Raw genomic sequence first — 13157 nt, forward strand, 5'->3', positions numbered from 1 at the left:
GCGCTATGTTTATGGCTGCAGTGAGCAGAATCCCAAACTTCCGTGAAAAAGAGAGAGGAGCCGGAAGTTTGTGACAAATGATTTGAATTTGCTTTCGTGAGGTAGTTCTGTTAGCTACTACCCAGCGAAGTGGGACTCCTTAAATAGAAGAGAAGCAAAGTCTGAGCTGAAGACTAAAGGAATTAAATACAAGTAACTCCGTATACACGAAGGTAAGTTTAAATTCGTTCCTGTCTACGTGTGCCAGATTGGCTGGCTAGCGGCAACCGAATTCCTCATGTGCTGATGAACTCATTTGGAGCTAGTTTGATTAATGAGAATATCTGTATCAACTAGGATTGATATTTGACAGTTGGTCTGAATGGAGCATCAGAGAAATTGCCATACAGTAGCTCCATAGCTAGTTTTGGATCGGATTATTGTCGGTCGTTCTGTTTTACGTGATTAGCCTTTAAAGCAAGTGCTAGTCAGCGTCCACAATCTTATCTTGTATGTTGTGTCATTTGATAAATACATTTTTGTGTTACTGTATTAAGATTTGTAGGCATCATTCACGCAATGGAATGGATGCAGATGATCTGTTGCAGCGGTTTGACGGTCGCTCCAGGCTGCTTCTACGGTCGCTGCTGTCGGGTGTCAAAGCGGCTCGTAGGGCGCTATGGGTGTTCCGCCGTCAGCGACGCTGTGAGCCAGACCTCTTCATACACGCTTGCATGGACACCCTGTGCCAATACGAACCGTGTTTGGACGGGGAAGCTTTAACTATGTAAGTTAGAGTACTTCACATACACATTTATTAAATGTAGGGTTTTTATTATCAGTTGTACCCCTGTGTTTTGTTTACGTGTGGGACATCTGGTGGATTTTTTTTGTCCACTTTTTTTTTTCCAATTACAGTTACCACTTGTTGATTTAGATTAATTAAACCGCTGTTTTATACAGGAGGCCGCTGGTGTGTCTTTTCCCTGTTGCTTTCAAACGCAATCTGCTGTCCTTCCTGCACCTGGTCCACCTCATGCTCCCGCGACCAAGCTTGGTCTGCCTGTTGGACTGCCTCAGTCAGGACCCCAGCCGCGACCCATGGATTCGGGCACTGCTTGGACAGCTACGTCGGGACCTGCAGCCGCAGACCTGCAGTAAGGACCCTCTGCTCACCCCGCAGGGCAGAGAGAGACTGGGGGAGCTGTGCGGGAGGCTGGCGTCCTGTGGCGGATTAGGAGCCCGCGAGCGCTTTTCCTGGTTCAGCGGGCTGGTCCCTGTGGACCTTCCGGGTCCTGAGTCTGAGAGGAAGAGGACCAGTGAGAGTGCAGGGTTCGATGTGGATGGAGTGGCGATCCGAAGCAAGAGGAGGAGGACGGACGGGGCTGGCGGGGGGAAGGCGCCTTCAGAAACCGATCAACTCCAGCTGGGGTGGTCACAACTCACAGGTGATATTGAGACGGTTCCCATGGAGACCGTTCCCACGGAGACTGTTCCTGTGGAGACCGTTCCCGTGGGGGGTGCCGTCGAACCACAGCAGCTATCGGCTATGGGTCCAAGTAGCGTTCTCCCTGAGCACATTAAGGTAAGCGTCCCAGAGTGCCCTCTCACTCCAGTCCTATACTGTTAGTGGGAATGTGCCCATGTGGGCACAGATGTGCTAGTATGTGATCTTCCAAAAGGCCATGAGAGGATATTTTATTTTATGCTTACGGAATTTGTGGGTAGAGAAAGGAAAAATAGATCCTTTCAAGCTTAAATTATTTCCCTGGCATCTTTACAGGCTTCTGTTCCTCGAATCAAGGAACTGTTGGAGACAGAGGTGAGTGCCTTCAAAACATCACAGATTTGACCTCTGAGTGCTGACTTTTAAATGGCCTGGTTTCTCTGAGTGTTGGCTTGCATGGTCTGGGGCTGATCACAGGATTACTGAGTTAGCTGGATAACTGCACGGAACAGCACTTTTTACTTCGGTCAGTCCATGTTCCAGATTTTGGAGGGTTCTGAGTTTTACTCAGTGCAGTTATGCAGCTAACCCGGTAATCCTGCTTTGTGAAACAGGCCCCTGGTCACTCAGTGCTGGTGTTAACATGGCCTGGCTTTTCTCTACTCACAGTGGGATCAGGGCTCCTCTTCAGTCCTCCAAGTGCTGAACGAATGTGACCCATCCCAGGTGAGTGTGTTTGTGTGTGTTTGTTTGTGTGTGTGTGCGCACGTGTGTGTGTGTGTGTGTGTGTGTGTACGCATATGTGTGTGTGTGCGTGTATGTGTACGTGCCTGTGTCTGTGTCTGTGTGTGTGTGCGCACGTGTGAGTGAGTGAGATTGTCTGTGTGGGAGTGAGTGTGTGTGTGTGTGTGTGTGTGTGTACGTGGGAGTGAGTGAGTGAGTGTGTGTGTGTGTGTGTGTGTGTTATTGAAGTTGGCCAGGCTCTCTTGTTAACGGCTGTGCTTTTCCTCTTGGGTAGGTGGAGCTTTTGTGTGAAGCTCTTTGTTTGTCGGAGGTGCCAGAGCAGACCCTGCCTCAGTTCATCACCTCACTGCTGGGCCTGTCTCCAGACCTCAGCTTCAGCACGGCCGCTACGCTAATCCGTAGCCTCTTCCTGGGAAAGGTACGCTCCCCTCCCTCCCTCTATGAGGTACACTCCTCTCCCTCCCTCTGTGAGGTATGCTACTCTCCCTGCCTCCCTCCCTCTGTGAGGTACGCTCCTCTCCCTCCCTCCCTCCCTCCCTCTGTGAGGTACGCTCCTCTCCCTCCCTCCCTCCCTCCCTCTGTGAGGTACGCTCCTCTCCCTCCCTCCCTCCCTCTGTGAGGTACGTTCCCCTCCCTGCCTTCCTCTGTGAGGTACGCTCCTCTCCTTGCCTCCCTCCCTCTGTGAGGTACGCTCCTCTCCCTCCCTCCCTCCCTCCCTCTGTGAGGTACGCTCCCCTCCCTGCCTCCCTCTGTGAGGTATGCTCCTCTCCCTCCCTCCCTCTGTGAGGTACGCTCCTCTCCCTGCCTCCCTCTGTGAGGTACGCTCCTCTCCCTGCCTCCCTCTGTGAGGTACACTCCTCTCCGTCCCTCCCTCTGTGAGGTACGCTCCTCTCCCTGCCTCCCTCTGTGAGGTACACTCCTCTCCGTCCCTCCCTCTGTGAGGTACGCTCCTCTCCCTGCCTCCCTCTGTGAGGTACGCTCCTCTTCCTGCCTCCTTTGTGAAATATTGAGGCGGGACGCTGCTGACAACCTCTTCCCTCTTCTCTGCAGGTTCACAGTCTGTCAGAACCTGCTTCCCGTTGCCTGGTTACAGCAATGACCTCACTCTGCAACCGCTACCCCCGCTCGACCTGTTTCACTCTCATTGGCCCGGTCCTGGAGGCGGGGCAAACGGGTACGTTCTCTGATTTGATTGGGTATGACTCAAGCTGTGTCAGATGTATGCTGCAGGTCCTCTAGTGTCCCCTGTCTCTACTTACCCTTGTCATAGATTATTGCCTGATTTTAACAAAGCAGAATCCAACACGAGTCACATTCTTCGATTTAACCAGTTTACAGAGTGGAAAGTCTGACAAATGTCAGGGTCCAATTTGTACCACTAGGTGTTAAGTAAATCTGTGTCTGTAATGGCAACCCTCTCAACGCTTACCTCCCGGTCACCCACCCCAGCCAATTTCATGATGAGTCCACACCCCCCCCCCCTCCTGAGATCGCCTTTGAGCCTGGGTGGGGGTCCCTGGATCAAAACCTATTGAAAACCCCTTATTCAGGGGACACACCAAAGATTTTTTTTAAGTAGTTCTTTCTACTGAATTCTCCCATGTTTTACTGCACTGTGATTCAGTCTTGTGTGTTTCACTGCTGTGTGATTAGTTCTGCCATGTTTTACTGCTGTGTGATTGGCTCTGTCATGTTTTACTGCACTGTGATTGGCTGTCCCATGTTTTACTGCAGTGTGATTGAGTCTTGTGTGTTTGACTGCTGTGTGATTAGTTCTGCCATGTTTTACTGATATGTGATTGGCTGTCCCATGTTTTACTGCTATGTGATTGGCCCCAGGCAGTGCACAGGCTGAGCTGCTCTGTAGGCTGATTGAGGACTGCCTGGAACCCCATTATCAGATCCTGGTGTTTGAGTAAGTGTTCAGAACCCCATTATCAGATCCTGGTGTTTGAGTAAGTGTTCAGAACCCCATTATCAGATCCTGGTGTTTGAGTAAGTGTTCAGAACCCCATTATCAGATCCTGGTGTTTGAGTAAGTGTTCAGAACCCCATTATCATATCCTAGTGTTTGAGTAAGTGTTCAGAACCCCATTATCATATCCTGGTGTTTGAGTAAGTGTTCAGAACTCCATTATCAGATCCTGGTGTTTGAGTAAGTGTTCAGAACTCCATTATCAGATCCTGATGTTTGAGTAAGTGTTCAGAACCCCATTATCAGATCCTGGTGTTTGAGTAAGTGTTCAGAACTCCATTATCAGATCCTGATGTTTGAGTAGGAGCCCACCTGCTATATCTGCACACCGTTTCCCAGTTGGGAGCTCTCCACACGTGTCACTGCTCTAGCGCAGAGCACCATGAGCTATAAACTCCATGCTCTCTATGGCTTTGTATCTGTTTCAGCTGAAAGTGCTCCAGAAATGGCAGCACTAACAAGCATTGCTATGGTTCACTACCTGTACTACTGATGAGAAGTCACAGTATGGAGTTACTGTATTGCTATTCATTCTGGTTCAAAACTATAATGACTTGGACATAGTTTTTGTCAGCCTGAATTTAGTAACGTACTGTGTCCTGATGTGTGTTGAATGTCCTGTGGCTTGGTGTCGCATTAAAACTGAGATTGAACATGGTGGAAAGCCTGTGCTTTGGCTGTGTTCATTTGCCTGTGTTTGTTTGCATTAACTGGTGGTGATGTGTGAAACTGAAACTGCGGTCGCACATGTCTGTGTTTCCCCAGGCGGGCGTTGGCAGTGGCGTGGAGCGAGGGCGTGCTGTCCGTCATCCACACCCTGCTGGACTCTCAGGTGAGCCTCACCTGTGCGCTCGCACCCTGTCCTGGACCCGCTGGGGACCCGTCCTGCTTTCTCTGGCTGGAGAGTGAACTGGGTGCCGCTGGTTTGAAACCGGTGATGGAAGCTCTCACTGCGGCCAGTCTGAACCGGTTTCGAGCGGCTTTAGTATGATGAGACTATGACTGTGAATGAATGAATGAATGAATCATTGCATTTATATAGCACTTTTCCGAACGCTCAAAGTGCTTTTGCAGTTATGAAGGGGAACTCACCTCACCCACCACCGATGTGTAGCACTGCCGTTGTACCCTTGAGCAAGGTACTTAACCTGCACTGCTTCAGTATATATCCAGCTGTATTAAATGGATACAATGTAAAAGTTGTGTAAGTCGCTCTGGATAAGAGTGTTTTCTAAATGCCTGTAATGTAATGTAATGTAGCACCCACTGTGAGTCTGCGGGGTCTTACTGATGTTCTCTGTGCCGGTCTATGGCCTCTTGTCTCTCAGCTGGAGCTCAGCGCGGACACGTTCTCTCTCTTCACCACCCGGCTCAGTCAGCAGGCACCTCAGTTCACCACCTCTATGAAGTTTGCGAAGATGGTCTTGACCGTGCTCACCAAGTACCAGAGCCATGTGAGTTCCTCAGCATGTCACCCTTTCTCCTTTTCTTCTGTTCTCACTCCATTTATCACCCCCCCCCCCATTCGGTACAAAGTATCATTCTGGCATGGATTTCATTCATTTGAATGGTGTCACTGATAGATGTTTGCTGATTGCAGGAAAAAATGTAAATATTGAACTCAAGTGACAGTCAGTTTGAAAGACATGACTGCCTTGTGTGGACATTTCTTACAACCAAAAGCCAAAGGGAGCATCCTGGATAGATGCATCTCAAAATGGAAAACATGGGCTGCTGGGTGGCTCATCCTGTTAAGGCACTCTTCTAGTGCATGGATGGGCCCCACAGTCTGGTATGAAATCAGCCAGTGCCAGTGCTGCCAGCTACACAGGGTGACGTACAGTTGGAAGGGAGGGTTTCAGTCTGCAGCGACCCCCGCTGGTCAGTTAGGCACCTGCAGGTCTGGCAGTTCAGCTGCACGTGGTGTGTTCTTCCAACTCGCGTCTGTGCTTCCCCAATTAACTATTTCACTTTGTGTGTGTGTGTGTGTGTGAGTGAAAGAGAGCATCAGTTGAGGGGGGTACTCTCTCTGTGCATTTATGTGAGCAGCAGTTGAAATGGTGCATTTCTGTGCAAACTTGTGTTTCTGTGCAAACCTATGTTTCTGTAGGTGAATGCCACACACAAGCATTCTCTGGCCTGCAGCCTGGACCTGAATCAGACCTTCCTGAAGAAGTCCCTTCAAGCTGCCTTGAAAAGAATCAGCCCAGCTTAACGGCCCAAAGATGGCTGATCTGCGGTGCATTCTGGGGGAACTGAAGAGGATCGGCCTGTCCCAACAACCAAAAGACTGGCTGAGCTGCAGCACATTCTGGGGGAACTGAAGAGGATCAGCCTGTCCCAACAACCAAAAGACTGGCTGAGCTGAAGTGCATTCTGGGGGAACTGAAGAGAATCGGTCTGTCCTAACAGGCCCAATGACTGACTGATCTGCAGTGCATTCTGGGGGAACTGAAGAGGATCAGCCTTTCCTAACAGGCCCAAAGACTGACTGATCTGCAGTGCATTCTGGGGGAACTGAAGAGGATCAGCCTTTCCTAACAGGCCCAAAGACTGACTGATCTGCAGTGCATTCTGGGGGAACTGAAGAGGATCAGCCTTTCCTAACAGGCCCAAAGACTGACTGATCTGCAGTGCATTCTGGGGGAACTGAAGAGGATCAGCCTTTCCTAACAGGCCCAAAGACTGACTGAGCTGCAGTGCTTTCTTAACTGGGGTCACTTTTGGCAGATCTCTCATCCAAACTGTGTCTCCCTGCTTGATGTCAGCACTGAAGAATGAGAAGCACTGTTTTGAATTTTTAACAGTTCTGTTAAAAAATGAAAGTTGAAACCTCGTAATAGTGTCTTGTTTTGTGTTCACATTAGGGGTATATTTCCATTGCCGGGAAAGGAATGTTTGATGTTATGAATTTGTATATATTCTGAAGATATCCATGCTTCGAGCATAATTCTGAGCTATACCTCAGTCAACTCTGATAACAAACAAAATAATGAAATTCTATTAAAAAGTTTGTAATTCACAATAGATTTATTTAATTAATTCTTAAGGTTCATTATTATAGCATTGGAATACATATTCTGTATCAAACACATTTTCTGGGTGTACCCAGTGGAGAAGGTCTACTGGGTGATTTCGACTCCAAAGGCAGCCTCTAAAACTGCTACAGATTTTTAAAATTCAATATCACAGTCGGCCACAGTTTACATTAAACTTTAGGCTTGATTTTCCTACAATAATTAAAGTGAGAATCCCCAAATGAGTGTAAAGCCATTGTTACTGTGCATTTGGATTCATTTTAAAGTAAACCATCACAAAAAGTGAAACCTAGCGGATATTTCATGAAGCCCGATTACCGAGTTCGCTGGATAAATGCACCGAGTAACAATCAGAACAGCTCGTTTTACTTCCTTGTTCCAGATTTGGGAGGGTTCCGGGTTTGGGTTTGACTCAGTGCGGTTGTCCAGCTAACCCAGTAATCCTGCTTTGTGAAACGAAGCCCTGTTCTGGTACAGCTTTAGTATAAAACTAGTGACAATGTAGCATTCAGTATTGACTTTACACCCTACGTTGCGATGATACTTACGTTGTACTGGTGCAACATGATCTAGATATCACCGAGTTATATCTTACACCGTAACTTTGGAATACAGGGTAAAATGTATTATATTCCATTTAGGACTGATTCATCGTGCCACTACCAATATGGCCGCCGCGGAGAACCATTTTAACGTCACATGCGCCTATATGTAGAGCTGAACTTCCGTTGCATCTTTCTCTTTCTTGGTAAATCCGTGTGGAGTGAAACAGTTAGGCACCATGAGGTGAGACTTTTACCTGCTAAAGTTGTATTTCTCGTCTCATTTCAGACATTTACTTGGACTGTTTGATTTTTAGAAGTTTTCAATGATTCTTTTAAGTGGTAGTTTCCTTCGTGGAATCAAAATTTCAATGTTATTTGAGAATATTGTTGGCTAACGCTAGCTATGCTAGCAAAGTGACGGCTGACGGCCTCTAGCTTGCTGGTCGTCTGGTGAATTTAATCTACTTCCATCGAGTTTCAGACTTGAGATGTAAAAGCCGATAAGCCATATTACACTATTTTTTCCTATATTGTACACATTTTCTGTGGGATATTTTGAAGTTATGAATAGTTTGTACGCTAGCTGTAGTGTAAAATGTAATGACGCGCGGCTTTGGATTGGTGTGGGCGAACTCACATTTACACACCGGCGTTTTGTCTGCAACTAATAGCTGAGCTTGACTGATTTTGCTCATTGGTGTATTTTGAATAAAAATTTCAAAACGAGGTTGATCACAAGCTGTCATTAATTCTGAACAAGAGCGGCGGTTGTATTCCCACTCCTAGTAGTTGGCTTTACTGTCATTTTCAGCATTTGAAAATGTTCTCGTTTTTATTTTAGGCAGCTAAATGCGTGTTAGTTTTATCTCGCTTTCTCTTATTACATAACGGCCATTAATTTGTTAGTCATACTGTGGTTCTTTCCTTGTTTGAAATCTAATGTAAATATTATCTGGTTTGTGTAGCATTTTTTGTGCCGACTGCTGACGTATTAACTGGTAGTTTTGTCTGCTCTCTCACAGCAAGGTTTCCAGAGACACGCTGTACGAGGCTGTGCGCGAGGTGCAGGCCGGCTCCCAGACCAAGCCACGCAAGTAAGAGCACGTTCCGTTCCTCCATTTTAAACTTTAATCTGTATACATCTCTATCAGCAGTGTGTCTTGAGTTCTGCAGACCATCTCTGCTGCATGACCAGAAGGGATGACTGTGCTTCTGATATGTTCACTGTCAGTATTTTAATGCTCCTGCATCAGTCATGGCATTACTGTAGTTACATTTTCTTGCTTATTGGGTAGTCCATCACTTAACTAGCTTTTTGCCTCATTGTGTGCATTCTTGTATATTCTCTCAAACACTTCTGGTGAGTTGTTAAACTCTGCAGTGCAGAAACGCAGTGAACACCGATCCCTGCTGTATGGGGGGAGTATAAGCTGTGGCTCCAGCAGGCCCAGCCTGGTTCCGCAGGGGTGGCAAGCGATCAGTACACCCCTGAACGCATTTCTCCCGGCTCTGCAGTCCTGTCGGGCCTGGTCTCTGTGACGCTAAGTCTCGTTTTTCCCTCTCCCGTAAAGATTCTTGGAATCGGTGGAGCTCCAGATCAGCCTGAAGAACTACGACCCCCAGAAGGACAAGCGTTTCTCAGGCACCGTCAGGTTCGGCCCCTTCCCGCCTCACCCAGCCTTCAGCCTGTCTGGTCCTGGCCCTGCCCCGTGGTGACATCACTGCTGCATTTAAACATGCGATACGCATGCAGGGCGGGCTCTGAGACCAGCCAGCGCTGAAGCGTTTTGGGTAGTCTGACTGATCCCCCCCCTCCAGTGGGGCGGGGTGGCAGACGGACCCCTACCCTGGGTCTTAAAACATGAGGGGAGGTAAAGGGGGCGGGGCTTGGCCCCCGACCCCCCGAGCCGGCCATTTTGTGAGTGAAATGGTGTTGCTGGTGGAGTGCACAGGAGAAGCCAGCCGAGGCTCGGGTAAGACATGTTCGTCACCTTGAAGGGGGTGGATGGAGCACAGTCTCCTCCCTCTTGCTGTGTGTCTGTGCTGATGGCTCCGCCCATTCTCTCCCCCCCCCCAGGCTGAAGACCACTCCCAGGCCCAAGTTCTCTGTGTGCGTGCTGGGGGACCAGCAGCACTGTGATGAGGCCAAGGCTGCTGAGCTGCCCCACATGGACATCGAGGCCCTGAAAAAACTCAACAAGAACAAGAAGATGGTGAAGAAACTGGGTGAGTCCCCCACCCGGGTGAACTAATTCCATCTTTTTACCTGTCCGGGAAGACACTAGGGCTGGGCCATATGGCCAAAATAATCATTTAATATTTTTCACATTGACAGTATGACTACCATATCGACACTTATCCTTTTTTTAAACCTAATAACAATCACCACCATGTGGGGTATTTGCTTTCTTTCATCTTTTTTTCAATAATCATACCTAATGCGGCAGTAAGCATCCAAACTTCATTTAAAGTGACTGAGCAAATTTCATTTCAGAAAGCGCTCTTCATTTCCAGCCTGGTCTACGGGTGGGTTCTGCACAGGAGATGCCCAGCGACTCTTAACCGCGATCACTCGCTCTGTTCCGCAGCCAAGAAGTACGATGCCTTCCTGGCCTCCGAATCGCTGATCAAGCAGATCCCGCGTATCCTGGGCCCCGGGCTGAACAAGGCCGGCAAGTTCCCCTCCCTGCTCACCCACAACGAGAACCTCAACACCAAGGTGGACGAGGTCAAGTCCACCATCAAGTTCCAGATGAAGAAGGTGCGTGTCCCTGTGCAGTCCCCACACAGCTGCAGTCTGCTTGCTTGGGCCTGTACTGAATGGATCATTCTTAGTGACGTGAGGGAGGGGTGAATGCACTGGTGTTGGTTTAATGTATTTGGCAAATATCTAAGTTAAAGGAATCTAAACACTGTTCTCTGCCAGTATTTCAACCTGTGTCCATTTAGCTTAAATTTGGGGGAGGGATCATCTTTCATTGGCTTTTTGAAAAATTCTGTTGCCTGTGAAAAGCTTTTATGAAATGTTCTATATGGATGTCTATTTCACAAATTTAAGCTGGGTAATGTTAACTGCAATATTGAGACATGGCTTATCCTGTGTGGCCCGTAACCCCTTCTTGTGTGGCCCCGTGCAGGTGCTGTGTCTGGCTGTGGCAGTAGGACATGTGAAGATGACTGAGGAGGAACTGGTCTATAACATCCACCTGGCTGTCAACTTCCTGGTGTCCCTGCTGAAGAAGAACTGGCAGAACGTGCGTGCGCTCTACATCAAGAGCACCATGGGAAAGCCCCAGCGCCTCTACTAGAGGCTCCGCCCTTTTCTTACAATAAACCTGAGAACTGCCAATCACAGCTCTCTGGGGTTTTATTTTTGTTTCTCATTTATTTCTTTATTTGGTCACTGCTGCTCAGTCTTTTCTCAGTCTGGTTTCTCTCTCCAGCCAGACATGTCTGGTGATAAACTTCTTACACCGTGAAATGTGCAGTGTTAAACTCCGCACTATGGCCGGGGTGGACTCGTGTAGACTCTTGGAGTTGAATTAACACTGGACATTTTACTGCGTGTAAGCTGGGAAGTCTAGTTTGTGGTGAGTAAATGTGGTCACCTATCAGCCAGTCTATTTAATTCTGGCAGGACAGGAAATTTTTTTTCATTAAGTTTTTGCCCCCATTTTGTACCTTTGAAATCAACTGGTGAATTATGACCCCAGTTTCTTAGACCAGAATGGATAGATAAGCAGCTATGGTACAGTGAGACACCAGGTTTTTGATATAAAGTCTTCAGCCTGTAGTTAATCTGAAATGTAGTATCTGAACCGTCAAGCTGAGATTGTGCTCGCTGACTGAAGAGGCTGTTGGTGACTCTTCTCCTGTGTAGATTTTGAAGCGGGTCTTCCAGGAGGATACAGCTGTTAATGTTCAGGATTCTAGGACACCTGGCCGATCACTGCCCTGAAAGGTAGTGCTGTATGTTGGTCTGATTTGAACTAAACGAATATGAATAAATTTGATGGACAATGATTTGAATACTAATGTGGATATAACCTTAAGGGGTAGTTTTTGGGTGAACTGTCCCTTTAACAGCCATCTGGTCAAAGGTCCTTTCTGAAAGACCGGCAGGAGCCACCGGTGGTCTAGGAGGGATGTACACTACGTGGCCTAGTTTCTGCACCCCTTCTAATTGGTGGATTTGGCTACGTCAGCAATACCAATAACATCGAGCATGCAGCCGTTCAATCTCCATAGATGAACGCTGCCTGTAGAATGGGTCGTACTGAAGTGCTCTGTGGCACTGTTAAAGCAGGAAAGGGGGGTCCAACTCTGCATTAATGCCTATGATTTTGGAATGAGTTGTTCAAAAAACACACAAGGGTGTGATGCTTGGGTGTCCACACACTTTTGGCTGTGTAGTGTGTCTTCCTCTACTTAATGGCAACATTCATATGATCCAAACTAATTAAAAAAGTTATCAACACCTATGTGCACACCAGCCCTCCAGGAATGGAGTTACCCACCACCAGGTTTATGCAGATAACCATAATGGTGATTACTGGGCTTATTCCTCCATTTAAACCAGCCATAACTGGTAGTGATAGGTGTTATTTTGCCGAATGAGCTGAACTGTTTGTTTTTCCCCAGCCCTAGAATTCATTTTGAATGCTAATTAAAGGTTATAAGGTGTTAAAAAGTTCTGCAAAGGAAATGAAAAAGATACACCTTGCAGCTAATTTGTAATAATTTGTTCCTTCAAACAGAATTTGAATGGCTAATTTATGCTGAATGATGGTATGCGAATGATATCCGGTCTATTAAACTATCAAGGAACGACTTACCTGCAGCTAAATAGACCAGCCAGGCATGTATGTTGTGTCAGATTGATGGAGGATTTAAGAATGGGCATCAATCCTCACTTAAACCCAAGGGATGTTTATCTGGCTGTATATTTATTTGTAAGGGATAAATGCCACATTGTTAGGACCCAGCTTCTTTTCGTGGAGTCAAAGTCAGGACAATGCAGGAACTCACCAAGACGACAAACACTTTACTGAAGAAAGTAAACGTTTATTGTAATCACGCTGGCCAGCGGGAAGGTCACTGAAACACAACACAAGTTTGCGGTGCAGCAACCCACCACCCACTGGTCTTATGGTCTGGTTTAAATACCCTCTGGGGCCCTGACTGGGTACGCATGTCCATCCTATCTGCAAGGAATCTCTTTGTTCCCTAATGGCATCTGTTTTGTACATAAACAATTTATGCGATTAGTGTTACCATATGGCGCCTCGATGTCCACCCAGAGATGGCAGAGGTCTGTCCCCTCCCTGCCTCTGACCTCCGAACAGTACAATTTACATCCCAGGCCCAAATGACCAGGCTTCACCCATTACACTAAACCAGAGATCAGTACCCACTGGCCTAACTACTTC

The 13157-nt window shown here is 47.5% G+C and overlaps 2 protein-coding genes across 4 annotated transcripts; both read left to right on the forward strand.

The window, feature by feature from the left end:
- The first annotated feature begins 33 nt into the window (after window positions 1-33).
- Window positions 34-6985, forward strand: fance (FA complementation group E). Of its 3 annotated transcripts, none has more exons than XM_064299952.1 (11): window positions 34-212; window positions 537-766; window positions 943-1564; window positions 1763-1801; window positions 2096-2152; window positions 2445-2588; window positions 3221-3344; window positions 4010-4085; window positions 4911-4977; window positions 5474-5599; window positions 6256-6985. In XM_064299952.1, exons 2-11 carry the CDS (start codon window positions 564-566, stop codon window positions 6358-6360), a joined length of 1563 nt encoding a protein of 520 aa, XP_064156022.1. In that variant the 5' UTR covers window positions 34-212; window positions 537-563; the 3' UTR covers window positions 6361-6985. The 3 variants fall into 3 exon arrangements, with proteins under 3 accessions (XP_064156022.1, XP_064156024.1, XP_064156023.1); XM_064299954.1 differs by having other exon boundaries at window positions 588-766; XM_064299953.1 differs by lacking the exon at window positions 5474-5599.
- An 831-nt stretch (window positions 6986-7816) lies between these two features.
- Window positions 7817-11077, forward strand: rpl10a (ribosomal protein L10a). Its single transcript, XM_064299961.1, has 6 exons — window positions 7817-7969; window positions 8751-8822; window positions 9300-9380; window positions 9806-9954; window positions 10317-10489; window positions 10866-11077. The coding sequence occupies exons 1-6, from the start codon at window positions 7965-7967 to the stop codon at window positions 11034-11036; spliced, it is 651 nt and encodes a 216-aa protein (XP_064156031.1). The 5' UTR covers window positions 7817-7964; the 3' UTR covers window positions 11037-11077.
- Window positions 11078-13157: the final 2080 nt, after the last annotated feature.

The sequence above is a fragment of the Anguilla rostrata genome, chromosome 11, assembly GCF_018555375.3.
Source record: "Anguilla rostrata isolate EN2019 chromosome 11, ASM1855537v3, whole genome shotgun sequence".
NCBI classification, from domain to species: domain Eukaryota; kingdom Metazoa; phylum Chordata; class Actinopteri; order Anguilliformes; family Anguillidae; genus Anguilla; species Anguilla rostrata.

Bases quoted from the DNA above. Each gene is read 5' to 3' on its own strand.
- rpl10a (XM_064299961.1), top strand. The intron at 8,823-9,299 runs GTAAGAGCACGT...TCTCCCGTAAAG, and splicing joins TCCCAGACCAAGCCACGCAA to ATTCTTGGAATCGGTGGAGC. The intron at 9,381-9,805 runs GTTCGGCCCCTT...CCCCCCCCCCAG, and splicing joins CGTTTCTCAGGCACCGTCAG to GCTGAAGACCACTCCCAGGC.
- fance (XM_064299952.1), top strand. From the start codon at position 564: ATGGATGCAGATGATCTGTTGCAGCGGTTTGACGGTCGCTCCAGGCTG. The intron at 1,802-2,095 runs GTGAGTGCCTTC...CTCTACTCACAG, and splicing joins AGGAACTGTTGGAGACAGAG to TGGGATCAGGGCTCCTCTTC. The intron at 3,345-4,009 runs GTACGTTCTCTG...GATTGGCCCCAG, and splicing joins CCTGGAGGCGGGGCAAACGG to GCAGTGCACAGGCTGAGCTG.